At 44.4% G+C, this 21703-nt stretch overlaps 1 protein-coding gene across 1 annotated transcript in view; it reads right to left on the reverse strand.

Annotated features, from left to right (window-relative positions):
- SLC24A3 (solute carrier family 24 member 3) overlaps positions 1–21703 on the reverse strand; it is a 490808-nt gene that overhangs the window by 83401 nt on the left and 385704 nt on the right. Inside the window, exon 7 of the mRNA XM_077282811.1 lies at positions 3340–3414. Coding sequence (XP_077138926.1) covers positions 3340–3414 — 75 coding nt within the window. The remainder of the gene's footprint in view (positions 1–3339; positions 3415–21703) is intronic.

The following is a 21703-nucleotide window of genomic DNA, read 5'->3' on the forward strand; positions in this document are numbered from 1 at the left end:
CTTTTTCTTTTTTTCAATAAACTTTCCTGCAAGATATTTTTGAGTGCCGAAATTTCTACTCTATATATAACAAAACGTGTAATGGCAAAGTTCTTTTGTGAGAGATACTGTATTTTTCATATTATAAGACACTTTTTGTCCTCCAAATTTAGGAGGAAAATTAGCGTGCATTTTATAATCCGAAGGTAGCTTACCGGAGGGGTAGGTGGCGGTAGAGGGGGTTACAGGAGGCCAGGTCGCTGCTTCAGGAGGCCAGCGGCAGGTGTGGGGTGTTGCTGAGGTGCCTGGGCAATCATTAAATGTCGACATCGGTGAACGGAGATCCCTTTCCCACTCAGTTACCTGTGGTATGGTGGGCTTTGGGAAAATGGCTGCAGAGGCGGCGCATGTGCAGATTGAGATCTCGGGAGACTTCCTGCAGACGCCGGCCTCCTGAAGTAGTGACCCTGCCTCCTGTGACCTCACTTCTGCCAACAACGATCCACCTCAGTAAGCAACCATTAAATCAGACCATAAGATGCACCATTTTATTTTAAAAAAATGTTTTTCACCCCAAAATTTGCGGCACATCTCATATTCCACAAAATATGGTATTTGATTTTCTGGAACAATTTCAAGGGTGCCCAAAATTACGGCCATGACTGTAGGTCTGTGGGATTCAATGTAATTCTATTCAATTCAATTGAATTCAATGTAAATTGTGTAAAATACATTGTAAGCTGAATCTTTTCCCACAAACCTAAAATTCATTTGTTTATCTGCTCTATAACATGTTCCCCATTCATTGCACACCATTTCCAAGCTCACATGATAACATTAAAGGGGTTGTCCACTACTTGGACAACCCCTTCTGAATCTCTGTTTTCTTCCAATAACATAATAACATTCACCTCCGATGCAGTCTCACTGGCTCTCCCAGGAGACTGTTATGCCATGCAATTCCTCTGGTCGATCAATGCTGATTTCACTCGCCTCACCTAGGGATGTAATTGGCATCCAGAGGAAATGAGAGCTTTGGTTGCTCTCAGGAATCGTCATGAGTTCCCCAGGAGAGCCAGTGCCAACACTGCTGGAACAGCACCAGAGGTGAATTATTTTACTGGGGATTTAGACTGAGAGGGCTGTCCACTATTCGTTCACTAGGTCTCCTACGCACTAGGTCCACTACTAGGTCCACTACCCCTTTACTCAGATTTGTTTTTATCATATTGAACATATGAGTTCATGGGTGGTCTAACTAAATAGCTTACCTAGCAAGAAGACCATCCGCCAGACATTGTAAATAAATGTAATATATTAAACAGTATTTTTCCTGCAAACTTGTATATGTCTGCTCATGTCGTTCTGTTTTATAGTAAGTTTTCAATGAAACAATGATGTACAATAACAAATTGTATTGTGGTACCGTGTTAGCCAGAAAAATCGATGTGAATACTTTTCTGCCCAATGAGGACAGAAGTATTCTAGGCGTGATACCTTTATTGGCTAACCAGAAAATAATATGTATGCAAGCTTTCAGAGCACAGTGGCCCCTTCTTCAGGCAAGATTACAAATATTGCCTGAAGAAGGGGCCACTGTGCTCTGAAAGCTTGCAAACATGTTATTTTCTGGTTAGCCAATAAAGGTATCACTCCTAGAATACTTCTGTCATCATTGGGCAGAAAAGTATTCACACCAATGAAACAATAAAATATATTAGACAAATAATTGCAATGTGTGTCCAAAGAGGGGGGACTCATTGCAAACATATTAGACCTTTATTAGGTTGCTCAGTTTTGTTATGGAGAATATACCTTTACCATCACACTTTGGACCATTCCTCACGAATGCATTTCTCAGGGTAGGATGGTTATAAAGAGATCCATGGAACCCAGTAGCAAATATAAGTGACCATTGTTGGGCCTGTTCATACCAAGATCCCAATAGAGGAGCAGCAGCTACTGTATGGCCTTGGATGTGTCTACATGAATCTGCGGCGCCCCAGGGTCCTGGTCGCCGCAGTGGTATTGCTTTCCTCTCGGGGAGAGTGATATTACGTTTGGAGGCAAAGAAGGATAACTGCATCCAGGTATCACAAACATGCAAGACATTTCACACTCCAGGCACCAGGGGGAGCTTCTGCTCCAATTTATTAGGTCACTCCCCACATAGGTAAAACTGGTCGCCTGTAGGGAAAGCTAGTTAGTTGCTGGCTGAGCTCAGCTCAGTTAGTTGGTCCCTGACAGGGGTGGGATCCTGTCAGTGAATGAAGGAGAAAGGACACAGAGATATGCATGCCCTCAGAGCTGCAGCTCCCAGAAAGAGACATTCAGAAGGAGAACTGTATTGCAGCGAGCGTGAATGAAGTCGCAGCAAAGGAGAGAATACCAGAAGGGGACCAGCCCTACACAGGCTGCCTCCTTCTGAGGCGCAGAAGCCTGGTAGACGGAACACCGAGGGAGTAAGGACCTTTATGCTTTGCCCCAGAGACCGGCAGGACAGCTAATTGCAAGTTACCTGTCCGCCCTACACCCAGGAGGCACGGTGGCAACCTTTGGAGGCCAGGGCGTGCTAGAGTCCCTATAAACAGTCTCAAGCCACCAGTCATACGGGTTTGTCCTACCCTATATGGGGGACAGAGAGAGAGGCATTACATCTATGAGTACCTTATGTGAAGCCTTAGGCAGTAAGGAACTACATCACTGCAGCGCAAGGGAAAGGCTACTGATTTCCACCTGGACAAGGGGACTCTAGACTTGCCTCGAAAGCGGCCGGACTCTTCCTGCCCTGTGATCTGGTGCCCTGGACTGTGGATGCTAAAGTCTTCAGTAAAGGTAAAGAGACTGCAACCTTGTGTCCTCGCTCTTCTCTGCGCCTCTCACCATCCACCATCTACACACCAGGAAGCCCTGGGGACATACTTTACCTGTGGGAAGGTATACCATCTAGCTGCCATAACATCACCCCAGCGGACCCCTTAAAGCAGCATCGGTCACCCTGACCGAATACCACAGGTGGCGTCACGAACACAAACTTTATCCCTTTAAAGACCTTTCCCTTTTACACGGATGTCCCAGGGCCATGGACCGGGTCAGCCACCGTGACATCCCCCTGTAAACCGCAGGACCCGGACCGAGTACCCCACGGCCCCATGGGGCGATCCAAATCATGATTAGCACTCTGTTGCTAGACCCTTTTTTTTATCTATATATAAGCATGCATCTATCATTTATTTTTCACTTTTTGTACATTTCTACTGGTACAGACTTCCCTCAGAAAATCTGTGCATTACATATTGATCAGAGGAGTCATAAGAGAATAATTACTGAGCTATCGTTTCCAGAAATAAATGTACTTACTACAATTAGTGCAATAACAGACAGGGTGTAGTAGGAAGCATCTCGTAGCAAACACCATGATGAGAGGACAACCACCTGGAAAAAAAAAAAAGAAAGTTTGGAAGCTTTATAAATGTAGGTCATTATTAACAGTTATCCACTGTTTCAGCCTGTAAGACACCCCAAAACTGTTCTCCAAATTCAGCTGGTGGCTACTAAGCAATGTGCACACGATGCGTTTTTGCAGAGTTTTTTTATACGCGCGTAAATGATCCAAAAACACTATGGGATACTAAAGCAAGGTAATTCAATGACAATCCTGAAGTGTTGTGCACATGATCCATAAATTTCCATTCGTATTTGCAGCGTTTTATTTTCTGCAGCATGTCAATTCTTTCTGCGTTTCTGCAGCGTTTTTGACTCACTTACTTCAACTTAGTCAGTCAAATCTGCAGCAAAAATGCAGGTGTAAAAAGGTGTGCATATTTGCTGCAGATTTGCTGCCAAAAATGCTACGAATTGTCAAAGGGAAATTATGTCAGAAGGAGGAAGAGTGTGTGGGAGGAGATTATGTGCATGTGTCTCTGTGTGTGGGCGGAGAATATGTGCGTGTGTTCCTGTGTGTGGGCGGAGAATATGTGCATGTGTCTCTGTGTGGGCGGAGATTATGTGCATGTGTCTCTGTGTGTGGGCGGAGATTATGTGCATGTGTTCCTGTGTGTGGGCGGAGATTATGTGCATGTGTCTGTGTGTGGGCGGAGAATATGTGCATATGTCTCTGTGTGTGGGCGGAGAATATGTGCATGTGTCTCTGTGTGTGGGCGGAGAATATGTGCGTGTGTTCCTGTGTGTGGGCAGAGAATATGTGCATGTGTCTCTGTGTGTGGGCGGAGAATATGTGCATGTGTCTCTGTGTGGGCGGAGATTATGTGCATGTGTCTCTGTGTGTGGGCGGAGAATATGTGCATGTGTCTCTGTGTGTGGGCAGAGAATATGTGCATGTGTCTCTGTGTGTGGGCGGAGAATATGTGCGTGTGTCTCTGTGTGTGGGCGGAGAATATGTGCGTGTGTTCCTGTGTGTGGGCGGAGAATATGTGCATGTGTCTCTGTGTGTGGGTGGAGAATATGTGCATGTGTCTCTGTGTGTGGGCGGAGAATATGTGCATGTGTCTCTGTGTGTGGGCAGAGAATATGTGCATGTGTTCCTGTGTGTGGGCGGAGAATATGTGCATGTCTCTGTCTGTGTGTCTGTGTATCTGTCTGTGTGAACCAATGAGACGTGTGTACCCAGGCGTCGTCTAATGGGACAACTACTCCCATCCGGCTACGTCTTTTGTCACATATAACAGAGACAGCATGAGCCGATGATGGGAGAATAGTCTCATCATCCATCACCTGTGTTCAATAGTAAAAAAAATCAAAACATTTACATATTCACATACAAAATACATACTCACCGAATGCCTAATCCTCGATGACGGTGTCTCCTGCAAACAATCAAAAATAATAAACCAACATATACTCACCTTTCTACCATAGTCCATTTAATACCGAGTGTCCCACGTTGATCTCACCTGGCCGCCGGCGATACATTGACAGGAGGTGATCGCTCCTGCAGTGTATCACGGAGCTGCCATGAGAGTTCACCGGAGTTCATCAGCTGATGAACTCCGGTGAACTCTCACGGCAGCTCCGTGATATACTGCGGGAGCGATTACCTCCTGTCAGTGTATCACCGGCTGCCAGGTAGAGCAGTCACATCTCCCGATGTGACTGTTCTACATGTGAGATCGCTGTGGGACACTCATTATTAAGTGGACTATGTCGGGTAGGATAGTATTATATGTTGGTTTATTATTTTTTTATTGCTTGCAGGAGACGAGGGCATCGGGATTAGGCGTTCAGTAAGTATGGTATATTTAGATTCAATAAAGGAGTCTGTGTGATTATTTAAAAAAAAAGGACTTTATTCTGGGTGTCTGTGTTTTATACAATATCACTATGGTGTTAGCAATGGATAGGTGTCTTATAGATGCCTCTCCATTACTAACCTGTGGGCTTGATATCATCTGACAATACAAAGGTGACATCAACCCCACAAATATGAACCCGACTTGCCACCGCTACAGGGCAAGTGGGAAGTGTGAGGCTAAGTGCCAGAATTGGCACATCTATAAGAAGCACCATTTCTGGGGCAGCTGAGAGCTGATGTTTTTAGCCTGGGGGGATGACAATATTCATGGCCCCTTCCCAGTCTATTAATGTCAGCCCGCAGCTGTCTGCCTAGCCTTTGCTGGTTTCATTTTATAGGGGAACCCGTTGTCAATTTTTTTCTGGGGTTCCCCAGTAACTAGCCAGTAAAGGATAAGCAAACAGCTGTTAGCTGATATTAATAGCCTGGGACCTTATGGCTATTGGCTCCTTTCCAGAATATTACCAGCAGCCCTCAGCCGTTGGCTTTCCCTCTTGTGGCTATGACAATTATTTGGGAGCCCACGCAATTTTTTTTAATTTTTTTAAAATAAATAGATATTGCATTTCATGCAGATTTCTGGCAGTTGCTTTTTTGTTACAGCATATGTAGGTTAATTATGTTAATGCTCCTACATAGGTGTGTGTGTGTCTTTATTTAATATTAATGGGGGTGTCTGGCTGAAGAGGTTGAACAAGGAAATAACATCACAATTCTTTTTTTAATAATATATCTTTATTTAGCTCTATGGATTTACAAAAATGCATGGAAAAAGTCTGAAAAAATGAATGAAAAACGCATAAAAAACGCATAAAAAAACACAAAAACTGCATATTTTCAGCTGCGTTTTTCTGCCAACAGATGAAGAAACCTTGCAGAAATTTCTGCAAGCAAATACTCAACGTGCGCACATAGCCTTACAGTCAACGGTCTTCTAGCTTGGCTGAGCTCCGACAATGCAAAAACATTTTTTTTCTGCTGTAATTGCCAGCAGACATTGATCCAGCAGGAGATGCCGTCAGTTTTTAGCCTCAAAACTGTGAACACAGCTATAGATTAGAATGGATAAAATAGTATAACTATGCACACAATCTGTGTAATATACAAAATGCTGATTATTTGCATATGTAATCCTATTTATATGTGGATTATATTTTCATACCAGTGAATGCATTTTTAATTTAGATGTCCAGTATTTTGCAGAAAGTTTTTTCTTTTCTTACCAAACAATCTGCTCAGGTAGTAGCAGCAAAGTAACTGAAATGTGTTGCTTTTTTCCTTGACAGGTGCCATCGCATCCCATCTATACTGTATCATACATATATACTGTATACTGTAGCATACAACTTTAAAAGAAAAAAATTGTATGTAAGGATCCGAATGATGAAGTCGAAATCCTAAATTTGGTACAACTTTGGTGCCATAATGAATAGGGCCTTCTGACACATCCCAACAGATGATGCTGGTGGAGAGAAGGATTGGGCGATTTAGGCTACAATCACATAATGAGCTTTAGTTGAGTTTTTGATGTTGAAAATGTCTGCATCTACGGTATTATGTAAACTAGGTAACTTGCGATTTTTTTTATTGCGCTTTTGTGCGCTTTTTTTTTTAACATGAGTTTTTATCGAGTTTTTGACTCTTGTTGGTGTGTCATTCTTTAAATAAAGCTGCTTTGCTTTTGATACTTCCTGGTATTTGGCTTTGACAAAACTTTATTAATATTTTTTACCTGCAAAATTTCCGCATCTAATGTAAGTCTATAGGGAAATTCCACACAGAAAACTCTGTGTACCCGCAAGAGATACTGACATGCTGCAAATTTGAAACCCGCACGGCAGGTCTATTTCTGCTGCATATGAAAGAAGAACAGTGGGCAGGACATTTCTATAAATCCCATCCACTTTACTGGCACTGTAAGATGCTGCGTTTTTCAAACAGCAAAAATATGCAGCGTCACAAATGCACCAAAAGCTCATTGTGGGACAAATCCTTCAAGCGATCCTGTAACCAGGTTTGACCGATATGTGTTATGGCCACCACCTTTCAGGCCTGATATACAGCATTCTATAATGCGATATATCTGCCCCCAACTGCAAGATAAGAAAAAGAGCTTTTATTATACTCACTTGGGGCGGTCTGATTCGATGGGTGTCGCTCTACTTGGTCCGAGGCATCCCATCTTCTTAGGATGCCGTCCTCCTTCTTCTTCTTCTTGCTTCATGTGGATGATGCGTCCCTGCGTTATCCACAAAGTCTCCCTAGTATCGCGCTCCTGTATAGGTGCTGGGAAAGGTCAAAGAGCCTTGCGCATGTGCACTGCAGTGCTTTAATCTGCTCTAGTCATAGAAGAATGCCTGCCCAGGAGCGCGATTCCGGGAAGAGTGTGTGGATGACAGAATCAAGAAGGAGGACGGCATTGCAAGAAGATGGGAGGCGCCGGACCAAGACCAGAAACACCCCTAGGACAGGACCGCCAAGCATGTGAGTATAATCAAAGCTTTTTTTTCTTCTATTTCAGGTTGGGCTGGGGTCATATACACAGCATTATGGAATTCTGTACATGAGGGCTTAAAGGTGGTGGCCTCATGTCCGTCAAACCTGGTGACAGGTTCCATTTGAAGTTAAACACCCAATCTTTGTGTTCTGCCAAGACATAAGCTGATTTCAGAGATGACTGCAAGAGACTTTATCTCCTCTCTCGATATAGAGCACATACCTGAGCTGAGTGTGCATGTGTATGGGTTGGCATGGGGTTGTCAGCCATCAAATAAGCATTGGGCTGACAGCTATCTGATGTATGTGGTCAGCTTTAGTTTAGTACTCCATCCCTTTCTGGAAACTGTATTAGTCTATGGTCACTTTTCTGATCATTGCCTTCATTTATTGCTGCTGCTGTAAAGCATAGCCCCCTACTGTCATAGCAGGCAATATATAAAGTGTGCCTCTAATGTGAGAGCTTTGGGATATTTTTAAAATAAAAAATATATAAAATTCAATTCATGTAATTGTTTTAGGTTGGTTTGTTTTTGCAACAATTTTTAGCATTACCCACAGGACAGGAGAAGGGTTGCGCAAAAAACAAATATTGCCAATTTATCAAAATTTTTGATTGCTATTTAGTACTTTAAGAGTATTATGTAAGTCTTGCAGTAGCTCTATACATTCTAGATGTGACCTACTGACTGAGAACATTTACCTATAGCATTTATAGTACATGGCTCTAATCCCAAGAGCAGTACTTGTAGAGGTGGATAACTGCTAATTCCATGTAATCGCCCAAGAAAAGGGGCCGAAAAAAGAACTGTGGGCAGCTACTGCCGGTAAGTCTTACATAATGGCTCTTTACACCTGATGTTTGATGAATGAGCGGAGCAGTGGGCACTGCTGTACTTAATTTGTTATCGCAGTGGGTAAATGTTCCCTATGTAAAGTGTGGGAGGTAAAACATTCAGTTCTGTTTGTTAACAATTTCTCCAATGTAACATAAAAGAAAATGTAACCCACAAGAACAGAAGGATTATTAAAAGGACTCGACTGAGTGCAAAAGGGCATTGCCTGAATATACATTAAACAATTCATAAGAACATCTCATGGTGCGATACCTAAAATACAGACTAGAATTATCTCTATATATAGAAATCTATGTGTGGATTTAATATAAAAAACCAGTCGATCGGAGCAGCTACATTACTACTGCCATCTGATTTAAAGTGGTTGTCAAGTCATAAATTACCTTTCCTTAGGATAGCTCATCTATATCAGATCAGTGCGGATATGACAACTGCCAACCCCTCCAATCAACTGTTATTAGCTTTGTAGCTACCAGTTCTAAACAATGAGCAGAGCTGCACAGCACATATCCACTGAATATGTAGCGTCTTCTGCCAGGTACTACAGATCAGCTTTTATTTTAGAAAAGATCTGATCTGCAGGAATCGGCAGTGGCAGCTACATATTGAACGGGACTATGCAGCTTCCTTCATTGTTTACATTGGCCCACTTCTGGAGCAACATCAGTGGGAGTGCCGATCTGATCCTGTTGACTCGTCCTAAGGTTAGGTGCAGGTGACCATATTCTTGGTCCGAGTGGGATCCAACAATATATCGGATTGCACCTGAACCAATGTTGGTCTATGAGGCCGTGCACATGTCTAATTTTTTTTCCTTGGACAGAGCTGGTTCTGGGAGAAATATGGCAGCATGCTCGAGTTTGATCCAATGTTCGGACAGCACTCGGCATTGCAACTCAATTAGTTAGTCAAAACCTTCAAACATCTGAGGCAGTCCGATTTCCACGAACTGACAGAATGGAGAAGATGACATTTTTTTCTCCATCTTCTCCTCGTCCAAGTGAATCAGATCACACTATGCTCACACTCTGATGTAGCTCTGATCAAAGTGTGATTTGCATAACCAACCCGATTCCCTCAGATGAGAAAACATACGGTCGTCTGCACATGCTGTAAGGATAGGTCATCAATATCATATGATTGGACACCCTTAACATTTGTTTTTTCCTGGACTAATGGAATATTAATGGAATAACAAATAGGAAGAGATTGAAATGAGGGCATCTCTACCTTCCCTTATGCGACATGTAGGCATATTAGTCTTATTATTTACCCACATAAAAACATGCGCACAGGATAGGCAAGTATGGATAGTGAGGAAGAGCGAGAGTTAAGACTCGTATACCGGATCACAAGGCAATTTACCTTCATAACCTTAAATTGCAGATGATGATTCCACTGTCCTAGGTGCCGATACAACTAGTAATGCAAACTACTGTGCAGACCAAGAAAATATTAAAATGTCCAGGATATAGTTATTTGTATGCACTCAGAGCCATGTGTTACATTTGCCTAAAAAACACAAATCTCAATGGATAACTGTTTACTGTAGAAGCATGCCAGATGATTGCATATAAATCCCTAAGAGGCGGCAGCCCTGACGATAAATGCAGCTGAGACCTGACCTGATGAGTTGGGTAGATTATAATGCGATGAAGAAGGTGGAGTAAAGATGAAAGGCTTTTCTCTACACCAAAGGATCGGAAATCCAAATCCAGGTCCATGAAGTTGATTTTCATCCTACTTAGGTCACCTTTAAAAGACTGTATTCCTGGTCAACGTTTTGCATACTAAAATTAGTAGTGGGTCCAATGCAGCTGCACATTTTTCCATTACAGTTCTCTTCTGTAGACTCCACTTCTAGTTTTAGAATAGGCTCGGTGCAAATCTGCATTGGAGCCTTCAAACATTTTTTAATTGTGGCCATTTTTTTTAACGAGTGTTAGACCTCCTCTAGCTTGCTGGCTCTACATCTCACTGAGAATTGATGGAATTGTATCAAGTGAAGAAAATTCTCTGACTAAATAGCCTGGACTCTGGACTGATACTAACGCAAAGTAGCGAGATACTGTACGTGCTGCTACTGAGATGTTTGCCTATCACGGTATTGCCTAGATTGGATACCATTGCATTCTGACAAGAAATTTATAAATGTTTGTTAGAAATCTTGTGTAACAACTCTGCTGGCATCACGGCATGGCCTCTCATCTCTCACACTATCTTACCCACTGCTCCAGCTCATGATGTGGTTTCTGTTTCATACCCGCTCCATGTTCTGTGTCTCTGCTCTCTGCATGCTTCATGGCTGTGTGTATAGGGGGGCGGCGCCTGAACTCTCTGGTTCTTATAGCAATCAGGTGCATCTGTCTAATCTGTTCCTGACCAATTACCAAGAGGCCTCCAGTATATAGTGCAGCTCCACCCAGTGGTCTGGGCGTGTGCAGTGTGTTAGCTCAGTTTGTGTTTAGCTTCTGAGTTTGCCAGGCCTTGCTCTGAGTTACTCCCTCTCTGGAGGCTTTTCTCTGTGCTATTGCCTTGATCTTGTTGTCCGCCCTCCAGGAGGCAGAATATCCTGGTCCCTGTGTCTTTGTCCTTGTTTTTTGTCTTGTTCCATTACCTTGTCTGAACTTAGTCTTATCTCGGTCTCCTTGTCTGTGGCTTCCTTCCCTGCTGTGTCTTTCCTCATGTTCTCAGTCTGCTTACACTCCACACTCTTGCGGCTCTGCCTGCTCTGTACCTTTGTGGCTTTACATCTGCTCCGCACTCCTGCGGTTCTGCTCCTTTCTACTCTGCTTATCTTCTGCTGCTGCAGTTATCCCTTGCTGCAGCTCCTCTCCACATTCCTTGTGGCTCCGCTCTGCTTTGCTGCAGAAACCTCTCGCTGCAGCTCCTCTCCGTATTCCTTGCGGTTCTGCTCTGCTTAGCTTTTGTTGCTACACTATCTCTTGCTGCTCTACCATTCCTGTCATGATTCCCCAATGGCATGGGAACATCAGAAACACAAAATAACAGACTAGCTCTCGGGTGATGGAAACTCAAGCTTACCGTGACCTAAATCTACCACACAACTAACAGTAGCCAGGGAGCATTCCTACGGCTGCCTAAATGCCACGCGCCAGCCGGAGAACTAACTACGCCTGGAAGAGGAAGAAACAGACCTGGCTTACCTCCAGTGAAATTCCCCAAAGATGATAGTAGCCCCCACATATATTAACGGTGAGTTCAGAGGAAAAGACATACACAGTATGAAGGTAGATTTAGCAAAGCGAGGTCCACTTACTAGATAGAGGAAGGATACAAAAGAGGACTTCACGGTCAGCTGAAAAACCCTTTCAAAAACCCATCCTGAAATTACTTTAAGACTCCTGTGTCAACTCATGACACAGGAGTGGCAATTTCAGTCCACAAGAGCTTCCAGTAACAGGAAATGACAAACTGTAAACTGGACAAAAAATACAAAACAAAAAGGACAAGAGTCCACTTAGCTGATCAGCAGACTAGTAGCAGGAACATGCAACTGAATGACTCAGGTTACAATGATGACCGGCAAGGAAGTGACTGGAGAGCAAGGCTAAATAGGGAACTCCCAAAACTGATGGAAGCAGGTGAGCTGAGGCAGAAAAGTACACACAAGTCTCCAGTACCACCAGCCACCACCAGGGGAGCCCAAAAAGCGGATCACAACAGTACCCCCCCCCCTTAAGGAGGGGGCACCGAACCCTCACAAGAACCGCCAGGGCGACCTGGATGAGCCCTATGAAAGGCACGAACCAAATCCGAGGCATGAACATCAGAGGCAGTTACCCAAGAATTATCTTCCTGACCATAGCCCTTCCACTTAACCAGATACTGGAGTCTCCGCCTGGAAATACGGGAGTCCAAGATCTTCTCTATAACGTACTCCAATTCACCCTCAACCAGCACAGGAGCAGGAGGCTCAGCAGAAGGAACCACCGGCACCTCGTATCTCCGCAACAACGACCGATGGAACACATTATGGATAGCGAAAGATGCCGGGAGGTCCAAACGAAAGGAAACAGGGTTAATAATCTCCAAAATCCTATAGGGACCGATGAACCGAGGCTTAAATTTAGGAGAAGAAACCCTCATTGGGACAAAACGGGAAGACAACCACACCAAGTCCCCAACACGAAGGCGAGGACCAACCCGACGCTGGCGGTTAGCAAACCGCTGAGTCCTCTCCTGGGACAAATTCAAATTGTCCACCACTTGTCCCCAAATCCGATACAACCGATCCACCACAGCATCTACTCCAGGACAATCCGAAGACTCCACCTGACCAGAAGAAAAACGGGGATGAAACCCCGAATTGCAAAAGAAAGGGGAAACCAAAGTGGCAGAACTAGCCCGATTATTAAGAGCAAACTCCGCCAACGGCAAAAAGGCAACCCAATCATCCTGATCCGCAGACACAAAACACCTCAAATACGTCTCCAAAGTTTGATTAGTTTGCTCCGTCTGGCCATTAGTCTGAGGATGGAAGGCAGACGAAAAAGACAAATCAATGCCCAACCTGGCACAAAATGCCCGCCAAAATCTAGAAACGAACTGGGTACCCCTATCAGAAACGATATTTTCAGGAATACCATGCAAGCGAACCACATTTTGAAAAAACAAAGGAACCAACTCAGACGAGGAAGGCAACTTCGGTAATGGCACCAAATGAACCATCTTAGAAAAACGGTCACACACCACCCAGATAACAGACATCCTCTGAGAGACAGGAAGATCAGAAATAAAGTCCATAGAGATGTGCGTCCAAGGCCTCTTCGGAATAGGCAAGGGCAACAACAACCCACTAGCCCTAGAACAACAAGGCTTGGCCCGAGCACACACATCACAAGACTGCACAAAAACACGCACATCTCGAGACAGAGATGGCCACCAGAAGGATCTAGCCACCAAATCCCTGGTACCAAAAATTCCAGGATGACCCGCCAGCGTAGAAGAATGAACCTCCAAGATGACTCTACTGGTCCAATCATCAGGAACAAACAGTCTACCAGGTGGACAGCGATCAGGTCTATCCGCCTGAAACTCTTGCAAAGCACGTCGCAGATCTGGGGAAATAGCGGATAATATCACCCCATCCTTAAGGATACCTGTAGGTTCCGAATCACCAGGGGAATCAGGCTCAAAACTCCTAGAAAGGGCATCCGCCTTCACATTCTTAGAACCTGGTAGATATGAGACCACAAAATTAAACCGAGAGAAAAACAACGACCAGCGCGCCTGTCTAGGATTCAGGCGCCTGGCAGACTCAAGGTAAATCAGATTCTTGTGATCAGTCAAAACCACCACCTGATGTCTAGCACCCTCAAGCCAATGACGCCACTCCTCAAATGCCCACTTCATGGCCAAAAGCTCCCGATTACCGACATCATAATTTCTTTCGGCGGCAGAAAATTTTCGAGAAAAGAACGCACAAGGTCTCATCACTGAGCAATCGGAACTTTTCTGCGACAAAACCGCCCCCGCTCCGATCTCGGAAGCATCGATCTCAACCTGAAAGGGGAGAGAGACATCGGGCTGGCGCAACACAGGGGCAGACGAAAAGCGGCGCTTAAGTTCCCGAAAGGCCTCCACAGCGGCAGAGGACCAATTGGCAACATCAGCACCCTTCTTAGTCAAATCCGTAAGAGGCTTAGCAACACCAGAAAAAACAGTTATAAATCGACGATAAAAATTAGCAAAGCCCAAGAATTTCTGAAGACCCTTTAGAGAAGTAGGCTGCGTCCAGTCACAAATAGCCCGAACCTTGACAGGGTCCATCTCAACAGAAGAAGGGGAAAAAATGTACCCCAAAAAAGAAATCTTTTGAACCCCAAAAACACACTTAGAACCCTTTACACACAGAGAATTCTCCCGCAAGACCTGAAAAACCCTCCTGACCTGTTGAACATGAGACTCCCAGTCATCAGAAAAAATCAAAATATCATCCAAATACACAATCATAAATTTATCCAAATATTCACGGAAAATATCATCATATCATGGAGTCCCTGTACACGTCGATAGGCCATAGCCACGGGATGCGGGCTGCAAATTTCTTTTTAAGCATGACTAATTTAGGACCGGACTTAACTACTTTTATTTTACAGCTTTTGCAGTTTATTCTAACTCACAATTTTTTTGTGTTCAAGGACCGCCCCTTCCTACAGCTCCAGGGCACTGCAATGGGGGCGTCTTGTGCGCCCTCGTACGCAAACCTGTTCCTGGGGCTGTGGGAGAGGGATGTGGTCCTTGACACTCCCGGTCACAGTTCCGTCATCTCGTGGCTACGCTATATCGACGACATTTTGTTTATCTGGCAGGGCTCCACGTCGCAACTTGACACTTTTTTGAATCACCTTAATATGAATACGCTGAACATTAGATTGACCTGGAGGTATAGCCAGGATTCCATTGATTTCTTGGACCTGGCTATCTCCAGGTCACCTGACGGTACACTTGTAACCGATGTCTTCCGCAAGAGCACGGCCACCAATGCATTATTACATTTTACATCGTCCCACCCACCCAGACTAAAAAGCTCGATACCGGTGGGACAATTTTTACGAGCACGTCGAATCTGCTCTAATGATGGTGCCTTTCACAAACAAGCGAGAGATTTGACGCGTCGGTTTAGAGATAGAGGCTACAGATATGCGGATATCCATAGGGGTTACTCACGAGCATTATATTCTGACAGACCCTCTCTCCTAGCCGGATCGACCAGGAGCTCTACGGCCAGCACCAACTTAACCCCACGATTCATTACAGAGTTTAATTCAAACTGGTCTGAGATTAACCACATATTCAGAAAGCACTGGCCGGTCCTACTGGCAGACAGAGATCTGTCAAAACAATTATCCCCATATCCACTCATCACTTGGCGTAGATCTCGTACATTGGGAGACATACTTTGTAATAGTCACTATGTCCCCCCGAAAAGTAATCCTTTCGGCATTCGCCAGAAGGGCCCTCCATGGGGGAGTTACCCTTGTGGAAAATGTTCTGCATGTAAATATGTTCCAAGGAAAAAGGAATTTACGAATTCCAATGGGGATAAAACATACAAAATCGTGCACCATATCACGTGTGACACGGAGGCAATTGTATACTATGCCCAATGTCCGTGTAAACGCATCTACATCGGCATGACAACTAGAACTTTAAAAGTCCGTGTTCAAGAACACATCAGAGACATTAGAAATTCGGCCAATTGTATTGAGCCCCATTTATTAAAATCTATCCCTAAGCATTTCTATGAGGACCACAACAGCAATCCTAAGGGCCTGCAATTCTGCGGAATCGATCATGTCTACATGGGCATCCGAGGTGGAAATATTAAACGTAAGCTCCTTCAAAAAGAAACACGCTGGATGGTCACATTAGATACTCTCTCACCGTTAGGCCTCAACGAGGCTATTAGTTTCAAGTGTTTCCTATAAAATCCATTATTTTAACTTGACACAATGGGGTTAATTTTAGTCGCTTCTATATAATTGTTTTTCACTGTTCTTATTGTTTTGTTTTTATGTCCTTATCTAGTTGTCATCCTACCCTTTCTTCCACTGTGGGGGACTTGCGAAGGCCTACTAATATTAGAAGACATCAATCGGGACAACAATACACTTGTGGCCTCCTTTATACTGCTTTATGGCTATATGTACCATCCACCATTACTGTATTTATTAATATATACATTTATATAACTATTTATGGTATTTCTGTTCAAGGAGTGTTAGCATCTATAATATATCTATATTTATATATACTTAATTAACTATATAAATGTTATGTCTGTTTTTTGTGATTATAGGCTATTTATTTGTGAGCACATAGCTGCGCGAATATGTTTAATCACGATTGAGGGACTAATATGGCTCTTCTGCTTTGCCGATATTATTTTATACATCTGTACCTGTTGTTCCTACAGATATTAATATATTCCCTTGAATAGCATTTACCTACTTTAGACCCCAAGCGTATATATTCTTACTGCCATTTTTTTCATACTTACTGTAGCTCTGTCCCTCGTATCCGCTCAGGTCTGTGCGCACCGCGCGCATGCGCTGTGTCACTTGCGGCCGGGCTGGGCGCCGGCCGCGTTGCCGTGGTGATGGGCGGAGATGACGTCGGTCCTCCCGCCCATGTAACCTCGGGCGCGGCGGCGTCCGCTGGCCGCGAGTGTTCCCATCATGCGGCAGTGTGCGCCGATTGGCCTAATGAGCCCCCCCAAGCCCTATTTATACCCCATTCGTTCCCTAGCACAAACCACGCCTCCTGACGAAGCCACCGACGGCGAAACGCGCGTCGAGGCCCACTTCCCCTGTCTGCAGCCTCGCAGCATCTTGCTACTTCCTCAGCATGTCTCAAGGTAATTATATAACAACAACGAGTACCTCTCGGTGATATATATTTGATAGACACTTGGGCTGCTTAGGTAGCTGTATTATGCTCCTGATCATTACTCACACCAGAACTTCCCACTGGAAGCTCTGGCTAACATTGGGGTAAAATTCTCCCTATGAAACTGTTAGACCTTATGCTAGGACATACTGTTACCCACTTTGTGATATTTTGTAGCATCTGCCGGCCTGTAGCTGCAACAGGGGGGGTTCATGGATTTCCCTATGTGTTTCTATCAGTACCTCATTTCCATCTTATGATACTGATTCTTTTTGGCTGTCACTTTTTATCCATCGCCTGCTTGTCCCTTTGTATACTTTGTATAATATGAATACGTCAATAAATTTGTACTTTTTTTGATACCTCTAATACTCTTGGGTGGAATTTTGATTGATTATCTAATCATTCATTTATTTACTAGTTAGTCCGTGACATTTGTCACTGCTCTACCACCCAGCGTGTATTTTGATAGGTTTTTTTTTCTGAAAAACCCTCCTGACCTGCTGAACATGAGACTCCCAGTCCTCAGAAAAAATCAAAATATCGTCCAAATACACAATCATAAATTTATCCAGATATTCACGGAAAATATCATGCATAAAGGACTGAAAAACTGAAGGTGCATTAGAAAGGCCGAAAGGCATTACTAAATACTCAAAGTGGCCCTCAGGCGTATTAAATGCGGTTTTCCACTCATCCCCTTGCTTAATTCGCACCAAATTATACGCCCCACGGAGATCGATCTTGGAGAACCACTTAGCCCCCCTTATGCGAGCAAACAAATCAGTAAGCAGCGGCAACGGATACTGATATTTGACTGTAATTTTATTCAGGAGTCGATAATCAATACAAGGCCTCAGCGAGCCATCCTTTTTAGAGACAAAGAAAAACCCAGCTCCTAAAGGTGACGAAGAAGGACAAATATGTCCCTTTTCCAGGGACTTCTTAACATACTCTCGCATGGCAGCATGCTCAGGTACAGATAGGTTAAACAAACGACCCTTTGGAAATTTACTGCCTGGAATCAGATCTATGGCGCAATCACACTCTCTGTGGGGAGGGAGAGAACCAATTTTAGGCTCTTCAAAAATATCCCCAAAATCCGACAAAAATGCCGGAATCTCAGAGGGAATAGATGACGAGATAGAAACCAAAGGTATGTCCCCATGAGCCCCCCGACATCCCCAGCTTAACACAGACATAGTTTTCCAGTCCAGTACTGGGTTATGAGATTGTAACCATGGTAATCCAAGCACTAAGACATCATGTAAATTATGCAACACGAGGAAGCGAATCATCTCCTGATGGTCTGGAGTCATACGCATAGTCACTTGTGTCCAGAACTGTGGTCTATTACAAGCCAGAGGTGTAGAATCTATACCCTTCAGAGGTATAGGAACTTCCAGAGGCTCCAAATCAAACCCACAGCGCCTGGCGAAGGACCAATCCATGAGACTCAGAGCGGCGCCAGAGTCCACATAGGCATCCACGGTAATAACTGATAATGAACAAATCAGAGTTACAGACAGAAGAAATTTAGACTGTAAAGTACAAATAGAAACAGACTTGTCAACCTTCCTAGTACGTTTAGAGCATGCTGATATAACATGCGCGGAATCACCACAGTAGAAGCACAAGCCATTTTTGCGCCTATAATTCTGCCGCTCGCTTCTTGACAGAATTCTGTCACATTGCATTTTCTCTGGCGTCCCTTCAGAAGATACCGCCAAATGGTGCACGGGTTTGCGCTCCCGCAAACGCCGATCAATCTGAATCGCCATTGTCATGGACTCATTCAGACCTGTGGGCGTAGGAAACCCCACCATGACATCCTTAACGGCATCAGAAAGGCCCTCTCTGAAATTTGCCGCTAGGGCACACTCATTCCACTGAGTAAGCACAGACCATTTACGAAATTTTTTGCAGTATATCTCAGCTTCATCTTGCCCTTGAGACAGGGCTATTAAAGCTTTTTCAGCTTGAATCTCCAAATTAGGTTCCTCATACAGCAACCCTAAAGCCAGAAAAAACGCATCCACATTGAGCAACGCAGGATCCCCTGGTGTCAATGAAAATGCCCAATTTTGAGGGTCACCTCGCAGCAAAGAAATCACAATCTTAACCTGCTGAACAGGATCTCCAGAGGAGTGAGGTCTGAGAGAAAGGAATAATTTACAATTACATTTGAAATTCAGAAACCGAGATCTATCTCCGGAAAATACCTCTGGTGTAGGAATCTTAGGTTCAGAAATAGGAGTACGTATAACATAATCTTGTAAATTCTGAACCTTCGTAGCAAGATTATTAAAACCTGCAGCCAAACTCTGAGGGTCCATCCTTAAACCGGAGAGATCAGAGCCATTCAAGGATTAGAAGGAGAGAAAGGCAAGGCTGTAAATAGAGCAGAAATACAACTGAGCCAACTAAGTAGCAAACATGAGAGGGAAAAAAAAAAAAAAAACTACAGACTTCTTTTACTCTCCTTTCTTCTGCCAATTACTTTAACAGTGGCCGGTCATACTGTCATGATTCCCCAATGGCATGGGAACATCAGAAACACAAAATAACAGACTAGCTCTCGGGTGATGGAAACTCAAGCTTACCGTGACCTAAATCTACCACACAACTAACAGTAGCCAGGGAGCATTCCTACGGCTGCCTAAATGCCACGCGCCAGCCGGAGAACTAACTACGCCTGGAAGAGGAAGAAACAGACCTGGCTTACCTCCAGTGAAATTCCCCAAAGATGATAGTAGCCCCCACATATATTAACGGTGAGTTCAGAGGAAAAGACATACACAGTATGAAGGTAGATTTAGCAAAGCGAGGTCCACTTACTAGATAGAGGAAGGATACAAAAGAGGACTTCACGGTCAGCTGAAAAACCCTTTCAAAAACCCATCCTGAAATTACTTTAAGACTCCTGTGTCAACTCATGACACAGGAGTGGCAATTTCAGTCCACAAGAGCTTCCAGTAACAGGAAATGACAAACTGTAAACTGGACAAAAAATACAAAACAAAAAGGACAAGAGTCCACTTAGCTGATCAGCAGACTAGTAGCAGGAACATGCAACTGAATGACTCAGGTTACAATGATGACCGGCAAGGAAGTGACTGGAGAGCAAGGCTAAATAGGGAACTCCCAAAACTGATGGAAGCAGGTGAGCTGAGGCAGAAAAGTACACACAAGTCTCCAGTACCACCAGCCACCACCAGGGGAGCCCAAAAAGCGGATCACAACACATTCCTATCCGCAGCCTTGCGGTTCTCCTCCTGTGTGAACAGGTCCCAACCTGTTCCTTCATACCTCATTCCTTTCTGCTTGTTTCCTTTCCTGCACCTCCTGTGTGAACAGGTCCCTACCTGTTCCTTCATAAACCACATCAACCAGTCCTGTCATGCCTTCCAGTCCTGTGTTCCTGTCGTCCCTGCCAGTTGTGTTTCCTGCTGTCCCTGCCAGTCCTGTGTTCCTGCCAGCCCTGTGTTCTCTGCTGTGTCTCTGCAAGCCCTGTGTTCTCTGCCGTGTCTCTGCCAGCCCTGTGTTCTCTGCCATGTCTCTGCCAGCCCTGTGTTCTCTGCTGTGTCTCTGCCAGCCCTGTGTCTCAGCCGTGCCAGCCTACTCGTCTGAGTTTCAGCCATGCTCTTCTGCCAGTCCTGCCTGATGCCAGCACCAATCCTGGTGTTCCTGTCTCCCAAGTGGGATCAGCAGCCACAGCCAGACACCGCCCTGGAGTAGCACCTGGCAGCTGCCTGCTGCACAAGCCTGACCTCACCATCAGGGGCTCCAATGAAAACCCAGGCATCTGTCATAGTCACGCCCCTTCCAGGGTAGTCTGGTTTGTGGCACAGTGGGGCCACAAACCCCTCGATCTCACGCCCACCAGTCAGGGCATGAGCGTGACATCTTGCCTGTTATTTCTATTTTTTGGGTTTGGAGATGTCATGGTCATGAAACTAGAGTTATGACAGTTAGATACCCTTGAAACCTGGAACGTCACCAATAGTGGTTGATACAAGGACAAAAAACAAAAGGACATTAGCAAGGACCATGACGTCATGACGTCCATCTAAAGTGTTAATATTAATGCCAGAATTATAAATCCAAAGATGGAACAACATCAAAACTTTACTGGTACTATGGTTGAGGCTGGTTGAACACAGTTATGAATTATGGACACCTGTAGCTAACAAAAAGGGCAACAAGACGAGAGCCCATGATCTGGAACTAGCAGCGCTTTGGGTGCAGCCAATGCTCACTGCAACCAAAGCTCTGCCGGCATTTGAATGCAGGTGAATCCGCATGTGTTCACTGAACCTCGTGAATTCACGGCGTTCAATACATTCTATTGATGTAATTTCCCTTGCGGAGATGCTAGTCTCCATAAGAGAAATTGACATGCTGCAGTCCGGAAAGATGCGTTATGCTTTACATGGTCTCTATGACCACACAACTTCATTGTTCCATTCATTACTCCATCGACTTAAATAGAATCTATCACCAGGTTTTGCTACCTCATCTAAGAGCAGCTTAATGTGAGACAGAGACCCTGAGTCTAGCTTTGTATCACTTACTTTGCTGGTTGTTGTAGTTTTGATTAAAAACGGTTGTATCAGATCTACCAGTTCTCTGAATGCTGAGCTCT

Source organism: Ranitomeya variabilis, chromosome 2 (genome assembly GCF_051348905.1).
Source record: "Ranitomeya variabilis isolate aRanVar5 chromosome 2, aRanVar5.hap1, whole genome shotgun sequence".
NCBI classification, from domain to species: domain Eukaryota; kingdom Metazoa; phylum Chordata; class Amphibia; order Anura; family Dendrobatidae; genus Ranitomeya; species Ranitomeya variabilis.